This window comes from Microcaecilia unicolor, chromosome 2 (assembly GCF_901765095.1).
Source record: "Microcaecilia unicolor chromosome 2, aMicUni1.1, whole genome shotgun sequence".
NCBI classification, from domain to species: domain Eukaryota; kingdom Metazoa; phylum Chordata; class Amphibia; order Gymnophiona; family Siphonopidae; genus Microcaecilia; species Microcaecilia unicolor.
In genome coordinates, this window is record NC_044032.1 from 260,455,621 (window position 1) to 260,478,761 (window position 23,141).

Below are 23,141 nucleotides of genomic sequence, written 5' to 3' on the forward strand. Positions count from 1 at the left end.
GTATCCGGCTCCATCCCCTTCCTTCTCTTGAACCTGTCTCCTTCGCCACCTGCAGCAGCAATAAACACACATTGTCTGCAGCTGGCCCCAGAACCTTTCCTCTGCTGTGTTCCGCCCCTCTCTGATGCAACTTCCTTCTGTGTCAAGCAGGAGCATAGCCAGACCTCGGCAGGAGGGGGGTCCAGAGCCCAAGGTGGGGGGCACATTTTAGCCCGCATCCCCCCGCCACTTTCAGACACCCCCTGCCGCCGCCGCCGCCACCACCAGGTACCTTTGCTGGCAGGGGTCCCCAACCCCCGCCAGCCTTAGTCTTCTTCTGCGCCAGTCTCCGTTTGTTTACGCACAGGACGTGCATGCAGGACGTCACGAGTCAGGACTCACAGCACAGATCAGCGAACATGCCAGAAAAACCAGTGCTAAAGAAGACTAAGGCTGGCAGGGGTTCTGGACCCCCGCCAGCAAATGTACCTGGCGGCGGCAGGGGAGGGTCGGTGTCGGTGGGAGGGGGGGGGAGTTGAAAGTGGCAGGGGAGGGTCAGCGGCAGGGGGAGGTCGAAAGTAGAGGTGGCCAGGGCTAAATCTGTGGGTGCCCATGCCCCCGTGGCCCCACCTAGCTACGCCCCTGGTGTCAAGAGAACATGAGACAAGCATGTAGGATTCTCTAAGGGAGAGGAAGAGATAATAGATGATAAGGGACAAGGTGGGAACTCCTGCAGATTCCTGGAAAGTTTTCTAGCTCTTTCTTGGCTCTAAGAGGCAGATGCTCAAAACCAGGCACTAAAGCACATAACGCAGAAGTCCATAATGCAAGATGAATACAGAAACATAGTGAAGCAATGCTCAGAAGAAATTCTATTTAAATGATATGCACGCTTAATTTGTGCTAGTAAACCAATTATAGGGGGAGGAACGTGTGTGGCACATACTCACAAAGGTTTTGCAGTAAGTGCAGCTTTTGAGTGCATGTCCACACAAAAAAAACGGAAGTGCAAGCACACATCGGTGCCTGTAAATATGAGCCTTTCAAAAACTGACTGCACTTAAATTTTTGAAAGGCTACTATTTAAACCCAGGACAGCAGGTGTCAGTATGTGCTTTCATTTTCAGTTCTGCTCCGACTCGCACACATTTGTTTCTGACTACAGCACTTAAAAACTTGCACAGGTTTCCTTCCCCTTGAAAAAAAGGACAAAACCCTCAGTTTTACTGTGCCAGATTGACAAGAACTCTTCTCCTGAAAACCTTCAACACCACCCCTGAGCTGGCATTACGTTTTCAGCGTTAAGTCCAGCATTTGCTTCTGCGCATTGCAGTGCTTCTGTTTGAGCATTGGGAAGGAGGAATGCTATTGATCTCATTTACATTCATTTAAATACCATTTCGATACAATGTGCAGCCATCTTTGGTGTGCATTATTAACATCCTGCGCACATTTACGTGCACGCTAGTCTGGTACTAACTGCTTTTAACGCTGGAGTTAGGCTTTTAGCATCGGCCCATAAGAGAGCCAGTTCATTTTAGTGCTGTCAGATGATGTCACCCATTTGTTTAGCTGGTTTATCGTGCTGCTTAATGGAGAACACCTATTACAGGTAAGTTAATTTAATTTTACCTTTGTAAAATGGCCTTTAGAAAATTGCCTCTCCCTTTTACATACTTGGAAAACTGGACAGGTTAGGCTGGGAGAAGAAGAGTTTCATTTTTAAATCACCACATGTGCATTTTAGCATTACATGTTGCACCTGCAGTAATGTTTACAGATATATTTGTACGCACAAGGAGTAATTCTGAAAGTGTACCTATTCTATAAAGGAAGGTAATGTAGGCACCTATTTTCCTTTCTAGAATACTAGGTGAAATACACACCTATAATTTAGGTATGAGCACTTACCTCCGGATTCTGTATAGCACGCCTAGCATTCCGTGCCGAAATCCAAGCGTATTCTGTAACAACACGCGTAACTTAATTGGCTTAACAAGCCAGTCAGCGTTGTTAACAGCATAAGCAATAATGAGCACTAATTGGTAATAATTAGAATTTATGTGCACAACTCCCTAAGTGTATTCTGTAATGCACTGCTCCTAAATTTTAATGCGCACAAGCAAAAAGGGGTGTGGTTATGGGTGGGGAAATGGGCATTTCATGGGCATTCCAAAATTTACGTGTGTTGTTATAGAATATGGCCCTCGGTGCCTGAATCTACACACCAGGATTTTTTGTTAGTGTAAGTGGATGCACGTAGTTTTAGGTGCTGGGATCAACTAAGCATATTCTATATACTGTGCCTAAATCTAGATGTCGCTCATAGAATACGCTTAGTTGTAAATGTTTTCTGCGTGTATTTTTTTAAGCGCCATATATAGAATCTGGCCCTAAATGCCAGAAATAGAGCTGAAATAAGTGCTTATGCCTAAATGCTGGAAATACATGTGCAGCTTACAGTATTCTATGAGTTAACACGTATAAATGTGATTCGCAACCATGTTCTGCCCAGACTCTGCCTTTTTGTACACATACCTGTAAAATATGCACTAGATTCAGTAAATGGCATTCAAAAAAATGAAGCCAAAAGAAATCAGCGCAGAACATTATTCTATAAATGGTGCTCCGAGTTGCATTCCTTTTATAGAATAGTGCTTAGAACCGATTTCCACCCCAAGATTTGGGTGAGAGGATTTACACCAACTGAAACCTGGTGTAAATTCTGAAGAGTAAGTTAGGCACAAACTCCTGGTATTCAGTAATACTGTGCTCATCTTTAGTGAACATCCCTGACCCACCCATGCCCCCCCTGCCATGGCCATGCCTCCTTTTGAGTTGTGCGCTATGATTTGCGTGTGGATTTTTATAGAATAGCGCTGCAAATCCAAATTGTTGCCAATTAATGCCAGTAATTAATTGTTAGTGCCCAGTTATTGGCACTAATTGTCCCATTAGCCAATTTAGTTGTGCATACATCTCAGGATAGCTTGCAATTTTGTGCATGGAAATTTACTCTTCATTTATAAAATGCAAGAGTGTAAGGGTAATTCTATAACTGTGTGCCTGCATTCATGCGCCACTTGCATGTGTAATTGTACAGAACAGCCGCACTTTTTGGGGTGGGTGGATTCTATACAAGGCGTGATGAGTAGCAAGCATTAAATTGTGTGCAGCCAATTTACATGTGCAACTCAATTGAGTAACCAACCAATTAGTGATGATAATTGACCGATAACAACCAATTATCATCACTAATTGGCAATAATTGGAATTTACACGCACTTCTTTTTTGGCATATTCTAAAAAGTGGCCCTTCGCCATGGGAGGAGTGTAGGCATGTGAGGGGCATCAATCAAATATACGCACATTTTTATAGCATTCATGGAAACGCGCTTGCATTTACACCAGGATTTCAGTAGCGTAAATGGCCGTGTCTAAATATAGGCATGTTCCCCCGGCCTATGGGCTATTCTGTAAATCATGTCTTACTATAGATGTGATTTATAGAATAGCGCTATGTGCGTTATTCCGACACGCCTACATTTAGACAGCATGGGCCAGATTCTGTATATGACGCCTGAAAAATCCACACGGAAAACATTTCCGCCTAAGCGTTTTCTATAAGCGGTGCCTAGATTTAGGTGCAGTGTATAGAATATGCTTAGTGGATATCCTAGCGCCTAAAACAACACGCTTCCATTTACACCAGCGAAAATGTGGTATAAATTCCGGTGTGTAGATTTAGGCACAGTGGGCCATATTCTGTAACAGTGCACGTAAATTTTAGAATGCCCACAAAAAACACCCATTTCCCCACCCGTAACCATGTGCCTTTTTGCCTGCGCGTGTTAAAATTTAGGTGCAGTGCGTTACAGAATACGCTTAGGGAGTTGTGCGTATAAATTCTAATTATTGCTCATTATTGCTTGTTAAGTGCTGTTAATGCTGATTGGCTTGTTAAACCAATTAAATTACTCGTGTTGATACAGAATATGCTTAGATTTGGGCGCAGAACACTAGGCACACGATATAGAATCCAGGGACATATACAGAATCTGGCCCTTTGCGGGTACATTTAGGCAGGTGTCAGCAGGGCAGCAGTGCAGGGCAGCAGTGTAAGGGCGCATGCCAGTCGCTCAGCACATAAATTCAAGGGGCATGTTCACACAGGCGGGACATGAGCATTGCTTCCACTTGTGTGATACTTATAGAATACTGCAAATTACATGTGCCCTTGCTGCATTGAGACACCCCTCAGGTACATCAAGTCTATGGCTGGTATAACTGCGAGCACCTAGGTTTTAGGCGCCTGATACCAGTTTGCATTAGTAATTTATAACTGAATCCGGGCACCCAGATGCCATTATAGATTTGGCTCTCATTGCATGCCATTTGGGCACCTAAAAGCAGGCCCTACTTACAGAATTACACCCTATGTGATATGTACACTTATTTACAGAAAGGCGCTGAGGCAGAATTTTGGCATTTACACTCATATGTGCACACATGTTTACATGCCATTATTCTAATATTTATGCACATAATTTGAGGTTAAATGTTAACACCCTATTTACAGAATTACCCTCTCCATGTGCATACTAGCAGGTCTGTACCCACAGACTAGGGGACTCTAAAAATTGCCCAAAAGAGAAATTTTAAAGCTGTTTACCCTGGTAAATAGCAATCTACCTGACTAAATGATCCTGGCTGAAAATTTCCCGTCTCTATTCAACCAAAAAGATGTATGTTGGCTTCTATAAAGCACATGCTTTCAGTCAGCTGTATTTAGATTGAAGGAGGAAAGTCGCATGTATATATGACATTTTGAAAAGCATGTGTATTCCTCCCCCACCCCCCCCCCCCCTTTACTATCCCAACAGAAATATCAGATACAAAGAACGTGGACACCTTTAGTAGGCTTACTTTAAGCCAAATTAATTTTCAAAATTAGCTACAAAGCTTTTCCACCTACTTCAGCTATGGAAAAGTGTCCCAAAAGTGACTTCCCCGAGGTTACATACAGTAGCAGAGCTTGGGATTAGGACTCGCTTACTGAGCACTTTCTTGACTTGTGGCTGTGTGCTGTCACTGCTGGCCTCACTTTCTGTCTAGAAGACACAGCTTTTTACTCCTCCACAGTATAAATAATCCTTCTCCTCTGGCTATGGTTCTTTTCCCTTTTATCTTCTCTAATCTTGCCCACAGCCCCTGTAGTTTTGAGAAATAAGCCCTGTGCCTGTTAGTGATGAGATCTTTAGGATCTGAGGAGGACTCTGGTTTCCCCTGCCTTGCCTTCCTTTATGGTTCACATCAAAATTTTGCTAATGCTAGAAATGTGAGAGACTGAGGTTCAAGGACCTTCCTTTCTCATGATAAATGGGCAGTTGGAAGTGTTCAGCTCCACTCCAGTGGCTTCCTTCTGGGCTTGAGGAGAGCTCCAGTTACTCTATTTATCTGTACTTTACCCCTTACTGTAGCGCCTTCTCTTAATGCTTGCGTGTTCACTCCAGGCAAGCGAGGGCGTCGTAATAGCGTGGGATCGCTGGACAGCACCATGGAAGTAAGTGCATGTCCTGGGCAGTGTTTGGCCCACAGCAGGGCTCCCCAACCCCTCTTCCATCATCATTTTTTGTAGATCACTAGGGCTTCTCTTTTTCTCCTGCTTGCCTGGCACCCTTCCTGTACTTCTCACATAGCATGTGCCCAGACTTTACATTCTCCATGTGACAGGATGCTGCCATGCTCATCTGTGATAGTGTGTAATCAAACACTTCAGCCTGTGTCCGTCTCCTTGCTGCACGATTGGCACGCAGTGTAGGAGAAAGCGTTCTTGCTGAAGCTCTGATATATGTCTGCGTGTACTGTGCATGTGTGCGTGCATGTCATGTGTGTCTCTTCCTAGCACAAGGTGTTGCATGTTGTAATGACCTGCTTTTGTGTTTTCGTGTGCATTTTGATTAGGCATGTTTATGTCCGTAATAGGGAGTGCATTCTACATCCAATTTTAATCTCTTTTTATCTCTGTCTCTCTCTCACTCTTCCTTTTTCTTTCTGTCTCTGTCCCTATCTGTGTGCTCTTTTATGCGCTCCTTTTCTTTCTTGCTTTCTGTTCCTCTTTCTTTGTTTCCATCTTTCACTCTCCCTTTATTTTTCCTTTTTCTTGTTCTCTGTTTATAACTTTCCCCTTTCTTCATCTTTGTTTCTCTCTCCCTTGCTTCCTCCTTTTCTTCATCTTTATCTCTCCCTCCCTTTCTTTCTCCTTTTCTTCATCTTTGTTTCTCTCTCCCTTTCTTTCTCCTTTTCTTCATCTTTGTTTCTCTCTCCCTTGCTGTCTCCTTTTCTTCATCTTTATCTGTCCCTCCCTTTCTTTCTCCTTTTCTTCATCTTTGTTCCTCTCTCCCTTGCTTCCTCCTTTTCTTCATCTTTGTTTCTCTCTCCATTGCTTCCTCCTTTTCTTCATCTTTATCTCTCCCTCCCTTTCTTTCTCCTTTTCTTCATCTTTGTTTCTCTCTCCCTTGCTGTCTCCTTTTCTTCATCTTTCTCTCCCTCCCTCCCTTTCTTTCTCCTTTTCTTCATCTTTGTTTCTCTCTCCCTTGCTTTCTCCTTTTCTTCATCTTTGTTTCTCTCTCCCTTGCTGTCTCCTTTTCTTCATCTCTATCTGTCCCTCCCTTTCTTTCTCCTTTTCTTCATCTTTGTTTCTCTCTCCCTTGCTTCCTCCTTTTCTTCATCTTTATCTCTCCCTCCCTTTCTTTCTCCTTTTCTTCATCTTTATCTGTCCCTCCCTTTTCTTCATCTTTATCTCTCCCTCCCTTTCTTTCTCCTTTTCTTCATCTTTGTTTCTCTCTCCCTTTCTTTCTCCTTTTCTTCATCTTTGTTTCTCTCTCCCTTGCTTCCTCCTTTTCTTCATCTTTATCTCTCCCTCACTTTCTTTCTCCTTTTCTTCATCTTTGTTTCTTCCTCCCTTTCTTTCTCATTTTCTTCATCTTTGTTTATCTCGCCCTTGTTTTCTCCTTTTCTTCATCTTTGTTTCTTCCTCCCTTTCTTTCTCCTTTTCTTCATCTTTGTTTCTCTCTCCCTTTCTTTCTCCTTTTCTTCATCTTTGTTTCTCTCTCCCTTGTTTTCTCCTTTTCTTCATCTTTATCTCTCCCTCCCTTTCTTTCTCCTTTTCTTCATCTTTATCTCTCCCTCCCTTTCTTTCTCCTTTTCTTCATCTTTGTTTCTCCCTCCGTTGCTTTCTCCTTTTCTTCATCTTTGTTTCTCTCTCCCTTGTTTTCTCCTTTTCTTCATCTTTATCTCTCCCTCCGTTGCTTTCTCCTTTTCTTCATCTTTGTTTCTCTCTCCCTTGCTTCCTCCTTTTCTTCATCTTTATCTCTCCCTCCCTTTCTTTCTCCTTTTCTTCATCTTTGTTTCTCTCTCCCTTGTTTTCTCCTTTTCTTCATCTTTATCTCTCCCTCCGTTGCTTTCTCCTTTTCTTCATCTTTGTTTCTCCCTCCTTTTCTTTCTCCTTTTCTTCATCTTTGTTTCTCTCTCCCTTGTTTTCTCCTTTTCTTCATCTTTATCTCTCCCTCCCTTTCTTTCTCCTTTTCTTCATCTTTGTTTCTCTCTCCCTTGCTTCCTCCTTTTCTTCATCTTTGTTTCTCTCTCCCTTTCTTTCTCCTTTTCTTCATCTTTGTTTCTCTCTCCCTTGTTTTCTCCTTTTCTTCATCTTTATCTCTCCCTCCGTTGCTCTCTCCTTTTCTTCATCTTTGTTTCTTCCTCCCTTTCTTTCTCCTTTTCTTCATCTTTGTTTCTCTCTCCCTTGCTTCCTCCTTTTCTTCATCTTTATCTCTCCCTCCCTTTCTTTCTCCTTTTCTTCATCTTTCTTTATCTCTCCCTTGCTTTCTCCTTTTCTTCATCTTTATCTCTCCTTCCCTTGCTTCCTCCTTTTCTTCATCTTTGTTTCTCCCTCCCTTGCTTTCTCCTTTTCTTCATCTTTATCTCTCCCTCCATCGCTTTCTTCTTTTCTTCATCTTTGTTTCTCCCTCCCTTGCTTTCTCCTTTTCTTCATCTTTATCTCTCCCTCCCTCGCTTTCTCCTTTTCTTCATCTTTGTTTCTCCCTCCCTTGTTTTCCCCCTTTTCTTTATCTATGTTTCTCCCTCCCTTGTTTTCTCCTCTTCTTTATCGTTGTTTCTTCCTCCGTCTTTCTCTTTTTCTTTGTCTTTGTTTCTCCCTCCGTCTTTCTCTTTTTCTTTGTCTTTGTTTCTCCCTCCCTTGCTTTCTCCTTTTCTTCATCTTTATCTCTCTTTCTCTTGCTTTCTCCTTTCTCTGTATTACTCCCAGGGTTCTATTATTAGCAGCCCTCGGCCGCACCAGAGGATACCTCCAACTCCACCAGCAGAAGAGTACAAGATGCAGCGCCCTGGCTCCAACTCTTCCTCCTCCTTCCTGGGGTCCCTCTTTGGGAGCAAGCGTGGCAAAGGTCCCTTTCAGAACCTTCCCAGTTCAGCCCCTGCACACCTGCATGGACCCCTAGGGCTGTCTGACGGCCACTCCAAGATTCAGGCACTTCATGCTCAGTACTGCCATAGCCAGCCTGCGATGGTCCAGGCCCCACCTCCTTACCACCCACAGCCTCCGCTCCAGCAGCCACCACTCCCCCCACAGCCACCACCCCCACCACTGCAGCAACAGCAACAACAGCAACGTTACCACATGCAGTCCAGTGGCCAGCACTTCACCCTGCAGCGGTCCAGCCAGCAAAAGCGTCCCCCACAGCTACCCCAGCCAACCTCACCCCATCCTCAGTACGCCATGCATGGGGGGAGGCACCCAGGGAGCAATCAGCCAACATCACCACTGTCTCTTTACAGCCCTATGCCTCAGTATACACTGAGCCACACTTATCCACAGCACATGCATCAGCACTCTATGCAGAAGCAGCCGCCCAAGCACTTTGTCTTCTCTCACTTTCCACCCATGCCACCACCCTTGCAGCAACCACCGCCACCACCGCAACATGGCCAGCGGCAGCAGTATCCCATGCATGCTATGCAGCACTCTCAACATACCATGCAGCATCCCCAGTCTCCTGGCCCACCCCTTTCCCCCATACCTCCTCATCCCTCCTACCCTCCACTTCCTCCACCATCCCCGCATACCCCACACACTCCACACACTCCACACACACCACACACACCCCACACACCCCATACACCCCATACACCCCATACTCCTCTCACGCCTCACACCCCTACCTCACCTATCCCCCTGCATGCTCCACACCACTCGGGTCAGCCTATGGGGCCCGGCCAGGCCTCTTCCAACCCAAAGTCCAAGCCTGCTAGTAGAATCAGCACGGTGGTCTGAGAGGAAGGAAGGTTTGATTGCTGAGGAGGTCCTGAGTTTTCTTGTGGACAGCAGGAGATGTGCAAACTTATGCATAGTTCCAATGAGCCATATCTATGCGAGTCTCCAGTCACTGCATGACTTTGAGTTCCTTGGCTCTTCTCCTGCTCTAGACCCTCGGAGGACTTGTATTCCATTCTCCCAAAGCTGTGGGGCATTGGGGAAGATTTGCACAGAGGGGGAGGGGGGGGATTCTTGCTGCTCTTGGATTTGCTTCCCCCTCTCCTACCTAAGTTTGCACTTGTACACCATCCTTTTGACCTCCAGTATCTTCAGATCTCACAAGAATTGGAAAGACAGAAGAGAATATGCACCAACTTCTTTTACCACTAGCACGTCTACACGTGTCAGGACTGGGATTTCCATTCCCTGTTAGCTGCTCTGCCTTTGCCATCAGTGGGATCCATCTTCCCAAGCCACAGACCACACCAAGAGGGATTGCAGCATGGAATGGAGAAACTGCAGGTGCGGCCCTTCTTGTTTTTCTTCCTTTTCTGCCCTCCCCATCATGACCTTAGGGGGAACGTCATCAGGGGATGAAATGGGAACCTCGTCGAGAAGATTGCCTTCAGATATCATCAGCAAGGTCACTGACAAGGATCATCGTCCGCCTTTTGGGGCTCTGTGCCATGCACTAATGGGACAATAGCTATTCTACAACAATGTGCTGTAACCTGCTCGCATGAAAACTTTGGATACATAGGAATTTTTGAGAGAAAATGAAAGGAGGGGGCTTACCTTTGTGAGGGGGGAGGTGTCTTCCTGCTCCATCTCCACTTATTTGGATTTGGGGGTGCAGTACTAAATAGACTCTTGATGTTTGGTTTGTGATGTGGGAAGGGGTTCTTTTTGTTTTCCTCCTTGTCCCCCGCCCTCTGGACATGTAGAAGCAACCTTTTCATAACAGCAGCCTCCATTTTCTTTTTATGGGGGCTAACGTGATAAGTTAGAGAAACTTTCAGGATCTGTAGCTGTGGTTTTTCTTGGAAAGAGATTTCTGTTTGGATTTTAAAATGTGAATATGTATATATATACATATATTTTTGTTGTTGGATGCCATGCTGATTAAAAAGGGATGGGTGGGTGGGTGGGAAGCACGGTCCTCTCCTATTTTGCCTAGTGCTCTAGGGCCTTTGTCTAGCAGGGCAGTGTTTCCGATATCCTAGATGCACGTGTATGCATTATGTGTGGTGTTGTTACTCCATGCTAAAAGACAAATCTCAGGTGGTCACGTCCGGGTGGGTCCCAGCATGGCATACAGCTGTGATTCAGAGCAACCCTGCCATGCATAACATGCCATTCCATCAGTGCATGTAGCACCTGCCTGTGAGACAATGCACCCTGCAGTTTAGTGCATAGCTGTGACACAAAGCAACACTCTACCACAAATGGAAGGGAGTGAGTTGGGATGGTTTCCTGGCTTCAGTCTAAGGAAGTGGTCTCAAACCTCACAATCTCAATGCACTCTCCCCACCGCCTTCCAAGCAAGCATCTCCCCATCTCTGCTCACACACATACACTCCCAGCACTTTATGCACTCCCTCCCCAACCAGGGAGAGGCTCTTCACCTCATATGCACATGCAAGGGGAAAGAGCCCAAACACACTGTATACTTCCACCATGCAGGGGAAGATCCACAGCACCATACATCCTCCCTCCAGCCAAGCAAGAATCCTCAGCACTTTTTACTGAACTCTCACCCCATTTCCAAAAGAAAAATCCATAAGACCTTACATACAAACTCCACAACAGTTTACATAGTCACCCCTTAGCCCACAAATAAAGGAAGGATTCACAGCACCCTGCAGAGTTACCCCTTGCCCCAAGCCCTAGGAAAGTATCCTAAGCATTTTTTGCACTCCAGCACCTTAGACACTGTCCTCTTGCCAGGGGAAGAACCCCAGCACTTACACAGGTAACCCTGACCACCACCATGGGAAGGATCCCCTGCACCTTACCCAGTTTAGCCTGCACAGGGAAGTATTCCCAGCATCCTACCAACTCCTTCCAGCACCTTATATACTGCTCCTGTCCTAAGAGAAGAAACAAAAGAGCCATTTACCACCAAGATAAAAAATGTTTAGCATAGTCACACTCCATAAGGCAGGGGAAGGCAACCTTTATACACAGAGGGTTGCGTGGTTGTCAGGACTAGCCCCAACAGGCCGCAGCATGACATAATGTTGGAACCAGAACTGCCCAGAGCTCCATAGATCACCTGTGATAAGTAGACATTTAACTAAACATAATGGAAACAAACTGCTAGAGTGTCTATTCTGAAAATATTTGTGAAGTACAGTATTTAAAATTGCCAAAACTCTGAGTAATGACGTTTTCTGTGTATACTTCCCATGGTCTCAGGGGCCACATAAAATTCAGTGGCGGGCCACAGGTTGCCCACCCCTGCAATAAGACATTTCACACACTCCCTCAACTCAGGGAAGGATCCCAAGCACCGAACCCTTCAGCACCTTACAAAGTTATTCCACCCCACTCCCCATAAAGGAATTGATCCTTAACATTTCTCCCCTTCTGGTATCACCACTAAGGGAAGGATTCCCAGCACCTTATATACACTTCTCACCACCACCTTACCCAAAAGGAACAATCCCCAGAAGCTTACACATTCCCCCCACCCCATCCTCCACTCAGGGAAAGATCCCCCAGCACCTTCCAGGTAATGGAAGGTCTCCCCTGCCTTTACATAGCAATGTCTCTCTTGAGAGAATGACCACACTGTCAGTGTGTTTGTTTTTAAAAACTTAACAAATTATGAACAAATTTATATAGAATTATATGGATATGTACACTTTATCCCCCAAAAAGGAGGGGTAAAAATAATTCACCATCAGTGTTATAACTTTCTGTCTAAAGTATTCTTTAGAAATGAATGATATCATTTTTGTTCATTGCCTCTGCAACAAACTCCATGTCGTAGGAATTCAACGACAACAGAAAGACAAAGAAAAAAAATTGTGAATGAAGTGTGTATTTTGAAGATATTTTTATTGAACAGGGTTTATTCGGCTTAAAATAGTTTTAAAATGTTTGTATCTCTTACTTTGCACCACGGATTGATGTGAGTTGACAGGACAGGCCACCAGTTAGTATGGTATTACTGGCCTGCCTTATAGCAAACTCCCCCTAGTCCTTCCGGTTTCCCACCTCTCCCCCCCCCCCCCCCCCCCCCAGTTTCTTGTAAGCCACCTGGGCAGGCGCCCAAGTAAAGTTACCCAAAGAGGAAGCAGATTTTTTCAAGACTGTGGCAGATACAGCAGAACCTCTTACAGCAGACTCTGCTCCCCTACAAAAAGGAAAAGCAGTGTTATTTTTTAGCAATGTCATATGGCCTTCGTCACACCTCTGCTCACCTGTTGGAGAAGTGAATTGTTCCGGGGCGACATTCTCTGAGTAAAGAATATGCCCCATCGTTTGTAGCCCTTCTGCTATTCTGTGATGCAGCTATAATTTGTTGTGTTAGGCACTGGAATGCATTCGCAGTTAGGTGGTTTTAAAAAGCCGGTTGGACGAACATTACTCTGGGCTGCTTTACCTACATCTGATGCTATCTGGAAGCAACAGGATGGATTGAGTGGCCTAGATAAATCTTTCAGAGCTCTGTCTTGCTATTATTTTACATGATCTATGGAGATATTGCTGAGATTTCTAAGACTAATTGACCTCTTGATGTCCTTCCAGCCCCATCTTTCTTATATTGTAGAGAACCTCTTGAGGCACCCTTCCAGTCCTCTGTGTCTGTAATTCACTCACTTTAATTGAGTGCTATTTGATGAAACCTAATAGGATACAACTAGTCAGCTTTTAGAAGAGAAAAGGGAGCTCTGATACAGATATTCAGAGTTCTCATAGGTTTCCATAAAAGTAGCAGAAGGAAATATTTTCAGTAAAATGGAAAAACTCATGGACAAAGGGTCATCATGTGAAGCTGAAAAGAGCTTAAAAGGAATGTAAGAAAAACATTTTACACTTAAAGGGTAATGAATACCTGGAATAGACTTCCAGTGGAAGTTATAGGAGGAAAAACTGTAGCAAAAATTAAGCATGTTTGGGACAGACACAAAAGAACATAGTGGTGGACAGAGCCGGGACAATAATATTTAAGTCACCTAGAAGAACCTTCAATTTCATGTACTTCTCATTTAACTTTCAGGCCCCTAGCCTACCTCTCCCTCATGAGACTCTAAACTAAATCATGACCACACAAACACCATCCCTCCCGGAATTACTACTACTGCTAATCATTTCTATAGCGCTACTAGATGTACGCAGAGCTGTACACACTAAATGCAGGTACTTTCTCTATCCCTAGAGGGCTCACAATCTAAGGGTTTTGTTTTTTGTTTGTTTGTACCTGGGGCAGTGGAGGGTTAAGTGACTTTCCCAAGGTCACAAGGAGCTGTAGTGGGAATTGAACCCAGGAATTATTATGTAAAAATATATAATTAGATTTTGTACTTTTAAATATTAATAATAGTTTTCTATATTTAAACATAATGGACCTGCATTTACAGCAGCATTGCTATGTAAGAAGTCGGGAAAAGTGCCAATTTTATAAAGGCAATAACCAAAAAACTCCACTCTCTAAACCAAACTATTTAGAAAATGTTTTTAAGCACCATCATATATGAAGCAAAAACTTGTCTTCAGCACTATTTTTTCTTCAGTCTAATCATCAGTCCAATTTTTTCTGTATAATTTGGCATCACAAATTAATTGTTTTACTTTCAAAAAATACAATTGTCCATATACCCTTGGATTCTATATATGGTGCCCAGATTTGATTGCCCAAGATTCACATGCAAATTAATTGAGTAAATGCACAGGAGCCAATTCTCTTTGAGTTTAAAGGAAGCTCTGAAATGTGGGGCATAGGATACTACTACTACTACTTGACATTTCTAAAGCGCTACTAGGGTTACGCAGCGCTGTACAATTTAACATAGATAAAGGTGTAAGGGAACAGACTCTGGAGTATGGTGAGATTAAATAGTTAATGAACGTAGGACCTTATAATATCTCAGGTCTGTTGCAATGTAGCAGATTTCGCTGCTTCAGAAAGCCCTCTATTCCAATTATTGATCACCAGTCCATGAATGTTTAATACCAATGAAGACTGCAAACTTTCTCAGGAGTTCTAGTTGATCGTACTGTCCATTGCCATTTTATAAACTTGCTATACCACTTCTCATTCTTATATATTTTATACAAATAAAAACATTATCTCAGTGATTCTATATATGGTGCTTCAAGTTGTGCACACAACTTAATTGGATAACGAGTCAATAATTAGCATCTTGGCAAACAATTATTAGTGATAATCGGTTTTAATTAAAGTGTACATTTCGTAAATTTAGACATGAGTCTTAAACGGGAGTGTGAAAATGGTAGAGTCATGGGCAGTCCGAGGGCATTCTGAAAATTTAAGCATGTAATTTATAGAATAAGGGAGAAACATGCCTAATTTAGGTGCAAGGATTTGCACCATGTTTCAGTTGGTGCAAATGGCCACGCCTAAAGTTACAGAAGTTGCACAACCCAGCACACGCAATGGCATGTGAAGTTGAAGGTTCTTTATTTATAATTCACTTATAGAAAATATCAGATCACTTATAGAAAATATCAGGACCCACGTCAACATGGCCACGTTTCGCTTGCTGTACCAGTTACTTTAAGTTAATTATGGATAAAGAAGCTTCAACTTCACATGCCATTGAGTGTTAAGAACAATTTGTGGCACTGGGATGTGTAACATCTTTGAGTGAAAGCCCCCGCTGGTGAGCAACGAGACCATTTGATTTGGATTTATCAAGCCTAAAGTTAGGTATGATTCCCGCCCATAAGCGCTAATTCTATAAACTGTGCCTAACTTTAGGCACAGTTTATAGAATACCCATACACGCTCTTTTTTTTAGGTGCCATATATTGAATCTAGTCCTAAGAGGACAATTCTATAACTTTGCACCAAGATGTAGATGCCACAATAGGGCATGCTTACCGCCAATTCTATAATGCGATTAAGTGTAGCTAAACTGTTACAGAATAGAACTGTAGAATCAACTAGAACTCTTGAGAAAGTTTGCATGTTTTTCTTTGGTATTAAAGATTCGTGGACTGGAGACCAATGACTGGAACAGAGGGCTTTCTGAAGCAGTGAAATCTAGTATAGAGCAATAGACCCAAGACTTTCTGAGATCATGTGTGCGTTAACCATTTATTGGCATCGATTCAATTTAATCTCACCATACATAAGACCTGGTTTTGTTTTGATAGTTATTTTATAAAAGTAACATATGTGTCTTTATAAAACTACTACTACTTAACATTTCTAAAGCGCTACCAGGGTCACGCAGCGCTGTACAATTTTAAACAAAGAAGGACAGTCCCTGCTCAAAGGCGCTTACAATCTAAAGGACAAGTATGCAGTCAATCAATAGGGGTAGTCTAGGTTTTCTGAATAGAGGTAAATGGTTATGTGCCGAAAGCTACAGTGAAGAGGTGGGCTTTGAGTAGGGATTTGAAGATGGGCAGGGAGGGGGCTTGGCGAATGGGCTCAGGAAGTTAATTCCAAGCATAGGGTGAGGCGAGGCAGAAGGGGCGGAGCCTGGAATTGGCGGTGGTGGAGAAGGGTACTGATAGGAGGGATTTGTCCTGTGAGCGGAGGTTACGGGTAGGAACGTACGGGAAGATGAGGGGCTGCAGATTGAGTGCATTTGTAGGTTAGTAGGAGAAGCTTGAACTGTATGCGGTATCTGATCGGGAGCCTTCCCTAAAGCTCTCACACACCTCTGAAGCAGGAGTAACTACATACATGTATATGCTAGTAGAAATCAGCACATATTTTTATATTTTATAATATGTGCATAAGTGTTGATCCCACCCCTGCATTTACATGTATGTGGCATGAAAGCATATATTACTTCTTTTACTCATGTATACCCTAGGTAGTTTTATAAGTTTCTAGGTTCCACATGCTGAACTTGCTTATAAAATGACTCACGAAGAGGGCATTTTTCAAAAGCCATTTAACCAGGTAAATGGAATTTGAACATTGCCCACTCTCCCTGTGAGGAAAATTGTGTGCTTTGAATGCAGCTAATTGCCACCTCCCCCCCCCCCAAAAAAAAAAAAAAAAAACCTGCTGCCCTAGGCAGCTGCCTAGTCTGCATAATAGTTTAGCCAGCTCTGGCAGTGGAAGAGGAAGACAACCATATATTAAGACTTGTGATAGCATGGTAACTCATTTTATACAGCATGCCAAATTTAAGGTGCCAAGTTGGTGCATAACCTGCACTATACCGGTAGTTACACACCAAAACAGGGCTGAAACAACAAATATGCATGCAAGTGCCCTTAGGTGCTATTCTGTAACTTGGTGCCTAAGTGCCCTAGCACCTGCCAGGGGACGTGTGTGTGTGGGGGAGGTACATGGGCGGGCCATGAGATTGTCACCAAGTAATGCACACAACTTATAGAATATTGTCAATTGTGCGCACAGACTGCCACCTCTAGGCATGCTCATTTACACATGCTGATTTACACTAGTATTCTATAATGGATATGGTAAACAAATTTGCTGTTATAGCAGGGGCGTAGCCAGACTTCGGCGGGAGGGAGGTCCAGAGCCGAGGTGAGGGGGTACATTTTAGCCCCCCCCCCCCCCCGGCGCCGCTAACCCACCCCCCCACCACCATTGCCAACACCCCCCCGCCACAGCCAGCACCACCACCAACTTTGACCCCCCCCCCACCGACGACCCTCTCGACCCCCCCCTGCCCGCCCGCCGTCGCCTACCTTTGCTAGCGAGGGACCCCAACCCCGCCAGCCGAGGTCCTCTTCTTCCTTCGTTTTGTTTCTGAGTCTGACGTCCTGCACGTTGTACGTGCAGGACGTCAGACTCAGAAACAAAACGAAGGAAGAAGACTTCGGCTGGCAGGGGTTGGGGTCCCCCGCCAGCAAAGGTAGCAGACGGCGACGGCGGGTTGGCGGCAGGAGGGGGGTTGAGAAGGTCGTCGGCAGGGGGGTCCAGGGCCAAATCTACGGGGCCCAGGCCCCCGTGGCCCCATAGTAGCTACGCCCCCTGTGTTATGGAATACTGGCTTACTGCCTAGATTTTTGGCACCTAACTTTTAGTGCCCTTTGTAGAATTGTGCTGTAAGCAGACAGACACGGACAATCTGAATTGACAACTGTGCTAATGCTATCAGTATTTTTGTAGAACAAGTGATTCCTTCAATAGCATGACTAATATTGTACTCCTGAAACACATTAGAAGAAAAAAAATGAACCATGAAAAGATCCCTATGTTGAAAATGTGTGTTGGTCTGCTAGCAGTTAAGAGTTGTGCAGTGCACCATGGAAGACCTTGCCAGGGCTATATTGTGGATTTTATCACAGTCACTGGCAAGAAGCTTTCTGTGGTGGTAGGCCAAGGAAGCAATGTATCTGCTGTAAGAGGGTTCTGTTGGACAGGTAAGCCACTGCTTCTCTGAAAAATGCTGGGTGGGAGAGCTTATATTCTCATTAACTCCCACGTTTATGCTGAAATCTGAACCACTTCTTTTGAAAAAGGGTCCCATGATGTGCAGAACAGTATTGCTATGTCATGCACCACTTAACTGTGACATTGTGGCACATCTACCGTATAACAGTGTTGAGCAGATTAAGGGCTGGCTTGGGAGCGTTCCCCTGCCCCCACATGCCTACCCGTATTTTTACTCCCATGGTAAGATTTCTGTGCATTCTTCAGATAATAACCTAACAGTTTTCAGTCCTTCCTCCTCCCATCCCATGAGGGTGGTCTTGCTGTGATACTCTTACAAAATATGGTTAGGAGAGTGGGGTGATGGAGGTGTGTGTATCTCCTCACTCTGCCTTCAGTTTTGTTTACCCGCTTACTATTGAACAAACAGATGTCTTCCTCTCTCCCTAGCATGCACCTCTGCAGTGTGACCATTTCTTCCTCCTGCACAGCTTCCTCCGCCCCCCCCCCCACCAACACACACACACATGTCTTGCACCCTTGTTGATCAGTTGCTGCTGTACAGATTAATGGATCTAGAATTCTATATATAAATGTATATAAATACATCATACAGAATATAGAGCTTCCCAACACAACGGATTTGGCTGTTTCACCTCGTGTCAGGCACCGGGAGGCATGTGGCCGGAGATGCGGTTTTACAGTCAGATGAAGCATTGCCCCTTTATATATTTTTGCTGGGGCTGGGTTTGATCGTTTCCGGAATGGGCCAGGGAGGACTAATAGAGAAAAATATGATCTGGACTGACTTTTTTCTTTTTGTACATATTGTGTATAATTTGATGCTTCATAAATTAAAAAAAAAATGTTTTTCTTGGCGTGTATACAAATGTCTCCTGTCCTTTCTTCTATCTTTCTCATCTTCCATGTTGCAAAGGGAGGTGGGAAATCTCAGCAGCCAAGGGTACAAAATCAGACTAGTTGTATTAGAGATACAACCTTTCCAGTATTGCCTTTATCCTATGCTTCAAGTCTGGGCCTCTTCCTTTGTGTGTGTGTGTGTGTGTGTTTTTTGTTTTTTTTTAAATAAAGGGGCTGATATTCAAAGCGATTTTGCCGGCCACTGACCAGTTAAATTGCGTGGTCAGGGCTAGTCGCTAATATTCAGGGGCACTTAACTGGCTTAGTGCCGCTGAAAATCGTGGTTAGCACTGAACACTAAGCTGGCTATGCTGGGGGTGTTCCGGGGGCAGAGTCAGCACTTGGCTGCTTAAGGGGTCCTTTTACTAAGGTGCGCTGAAAAATGGCTTGCAGTAGTGTAGGCGCAGGTTTTGGGCGCGCACCAATCCATTTTTCAGCGCACCTGTTATTAAATAGCCCTTTTTAAAATTTTTGACGAAAATGATGGTATGGCAAAATCAAAATTGCCGCGCGTCCATTTTGGGTCTGAGACCCGCCAGCCATTGACCTAGCAGTAAAGTCTCACACGGTAACTGGGCAGTAATGACCTATGCGCGCCAAATGCCACTTGGCATGCGTAGCTGACGTGCACCAGAAAATAAAAAATACGTTTAGGCCGTACGTAGCGGACGTTCACCAAAATTGAAATTACCACAAGGGCCATGTGGTAACTCCATTTGGGCGCACGTAGACGCTTACACGGTTTAGTAAAAGGGCCCCTAAGTGCTGATATTCAGTCCTTACAACAACAAAGAGAGGGTTCAAAGCACAAAAACAAAGTCCAAACATCAAAAAAGGTACCAGGAGCCTTCACAAGCGGGACAAACCTTTAATTGTACAAACGCTTGGAGTAAGAGGGACGCTGTGATCCTGTGAAGAGTAAGCAGGAAGATTTTGCATGCATTTTTGTGTGGATTTTAGTAACGTTTGATGTGGCTTCAGCTGTTGGCTGGTTTCTTCATTCTAGACAATTACAATCGAACGACCCCTGATGCGGGAGCTTTGCGTCGAAACACGGCTTGTGTCGGCTCACTGATACAAGATTAATGTACAGTTAAGGTTTGTCCCGCTTGTGAATGATCCTGGTACCTTTTTTGCTGTTTGGATATTCAGTCCTTAAGCAGCCCGGTTTAGCACATAAATGGGACCACATAAAAGTCTGTCTTTATGCACTAACCCATGGCATATCGACTTAAACAGCTATGTGTTAGCCAGCTCAAAAATAAACAGATATTCAAAACCGAAGCCTGCACAAGTTTTGGCTTTAAATATCCGGGAATGACTCCATTAAGCAGACATTATCAGTTACACAACAATACAGCAAAACAGCGCACAATTTTCATTCAAGTCCTTTTACTAAGGTGCGCTAACAGATTTAGCGTGTGCTGATTTAATCGACCTACCAACTAGAAACACATTCGAATCATCACGAACATATCTAAATCTGCAATACCCAAGCTCCAAAGGCCTTAAATACAAATCAACTTATGCATCCAGTTTTTCCTACATCAGCACACAACTATGGAACACATTACCAAAAGCCTTAAAAACGATGTATAACCACCTCAACTTTTGGAAAACTCTAAAAACTAACCTGTTTAAAAAGGCATACCCTACCGATCCAACTTAAATGCCTGATCTCGGCAATACAATGAACTGAGGTACGCTATGGACCCAACACAACTCTACCGCTATATGATTCCCTAATATGACTATGCCACATGAACTTTACCTTACCCCTACTCACTATGTATTTGTTCGCATCAGAGTCAGCAACCGCTTCTCCGGTACTATGTAAGCCACATTGAGCCTGCAAATAGGTGGGGAAATGTGGGATACAAACAGTGGTGTGCTGGAGCAGGCTCTCACAGGCTCGCAAGAGCCAGTTGTTAAGTTTTTAAGAATTTTGGGAGCCGGTTGTTAAAGTAGTGCCCTCCATGGCTACTTTAACAACTGGCTCCCAAAATGTGGGCTTGGGCCCCCTGCTGAATTATCTTTTACTTTGCTGGTGGGGATGCTGAGCCCTGCCAGCCAAGTAAATAGACTACTGCTGCTCCCCGCTCCTTGTTTCCAGCTCTGGGCAGCAGGCTGGGACTTTCCGAGCATGTGAGAGAAGTTCCAGCATGCTGCTCAGAGCAAGACGTTGGGAGTGGTGGCAGTCCATTTGGTATGCCTAGCGTGCACAAAGGAAGGGAGAAGAGAGAGGCAAGTGGTGCTCCCCCACCCCACCCCGGCCACCCCTGGCCCTTCCAACTGCAGAGCTGGCTATGTCTGGAGAAAGAGCCTGTTGTTAAAAATTTACCAGCACACCCCTGGATACAAATGTAACAAATAAAATAAATAAATAAATAAATGATAAGACGCCCATAGGAATATAATGGGCTTCTTATCATTTAGCATATGCTAAATCCATTAGCGCACCTTAGTAAAAGGACTCCATTGTATGTTCCCCCTCCCCCTGCATTCCCGCCAGTTCTGTAATGTGAAAGGCTCTTCCTGTGTTTATGTTTATTCATTCTTGCTACACCCATTGAGTTGATTCATGATCTCAACCCTATCACAGAGGTGTCAAGTTCCTGGAGAGTCATCAGCAAATCCTGGTTTTCAGGCTGTTGGCAATGAATATTCATAAAAGGGATAATTTTGCAAAAGGACACTTTGATATGACATTTAGTCAGTGGTGGCCAGCAATTTTTTGCTGTCAACAGTTTTATACCTGGATATTCAAAGCCAAGCCATGTCCATGGCATCGACTATCTGGGTAGGTTATGTTATGGAGGATTTTTAACCCGCCAACTCTCTCATATGAGATTCAAGGTGAGGTAAGAAGTCAAAATGGCATTGATACAATTATCAGGAATTAACAATAAACAAATTACACCAAAAACAGAAGTAGTATCAAGAAAACATAAGTCTTCAAAGCCTTCCGAAAGGGCTAATCACAAGCGGAAGACAATTCCGAAGACGAACTGCCTTAAAAAGAGTGCGTAAAGGCTGCTTTATTCACAGATGGAAACACTAAAACTAAATGGTTAGAAGACCAAGAATCAGAACTAGGTGCAGACGGACAGCACTTATCTGGTTAAGGGTCTATATTCAGCCCTCAACCAGATAAGTTATACCGGGCAAAGATAGGATTGTGTTTTCTGCAGTCCGATTTGGCCAGTTAACTTATCTGGTTAAGAGCTGAATATCGGCACTTAATCAGGTAAGTACTGACTGCACCCTGACTCTGCCCCCAGAATCAGCTTAGGCGGTTAGAGGGTATATTCAGTGGCACTATCCAGTTAAATGCTGCTGAATATCCCTGTATAGCTCCGCACCGGAAATTTAACCAGGCAGGAACTTCTGCCTAGTTAAATCGTTTTGAATATACTACCATGCCTATTTTTAAAGGCAACATAAGTGCTTATATGCATTTGTGAAATAACCACCCAGAAACAGCCTCAATTGTACACAAATCCTCTTGCATAAATTTACAGCTGCTCTGAAAACAGTATATCCATGCATATACCTGTGTTATGAAATATGTGTGCTCATCACAACTAAGCCACAGCTCCACCGAGCTGTACCCCCAGCTACACATAAGGACGATTTTGTTGGCAGGTGTTCTTTTTTGTGCAATTATATAAATACTGTTTTCCTTGTGTAAAATAGGCTTCACACCACAGATTAAGTCTTATAAAAATTACCCCCTTTATATATTTCTATTTAGTGGCTTCACTTTATGATTCATTTACATTAGGAAGCCAGTTTTCAGGAATGGTTGGCTAAAAAGTGCTTTATTCAAGTTGGTCATCTGTCTGAAAATTAGCCTTCCTCAATGCAGCTAAAAGTACATTAGAACAATTCTATAATTTGGCATCTCGATAGAGGCACCAATGTTCCTTCTAAGCTGTGCGGGAGTCCTCCACCTACATTCCTGCCAGTGGGGGGTGCTGTTTTAGTATCACATTTTTAATAGCAAAGGACAGACAAGCTCTGCATGACTCCATGGAATCTGCCTGTTCCTAGTAATTGAAAACATGATATTGAAGCATCACTCCCCACAGGCAAGAATGCAGTTGGAGGACTCCCACACAGCTTAGAGTGGTGGTTCTCAACCTTTTTCTGTTGTGCCACACCTGATGGACAATATTCATGTGTGTGACACACTGAATACTAAAATTAGCTGAACAAAAAAAAAACTCATAAATATTTCATTGTTGTCAGTAAATGTAGTGTGAATTTGCCTACCATTCAGTCCCATGGTTAAAACTTGTACATAACACATCACACATCAGTCCCAGATTTCTCACTTGTCATACAAAATAT

The 23,141-nt window shown here is 43.9% G+C and overlaps 1 protein-coding gene across 1 annotated transcript in view; it reads left to right on the forward strand.

Annotated features, from left to right (window-relative positions):
- The window catches only part of IQSEC2 (IQ motif and Sec7 domain 2), a 260,857-nt gene extending 252,462 nt beyond the window's left edge, over positions 1 to 8,395 (forward strand). Inside the window, 1 exon segment of the mRNA XM_030194029.1 lies at positions 8,303 to 8,395. Coding sequence (XP_030049889.1) covers positions 8,303 to 8,316 — 14 coding nt within the window. The 3' untranslated portion in view covers positions 8,317 to 8,395.
- Positions 8,396 to 23,141: the final 14,746 nt, after the last annotated feature.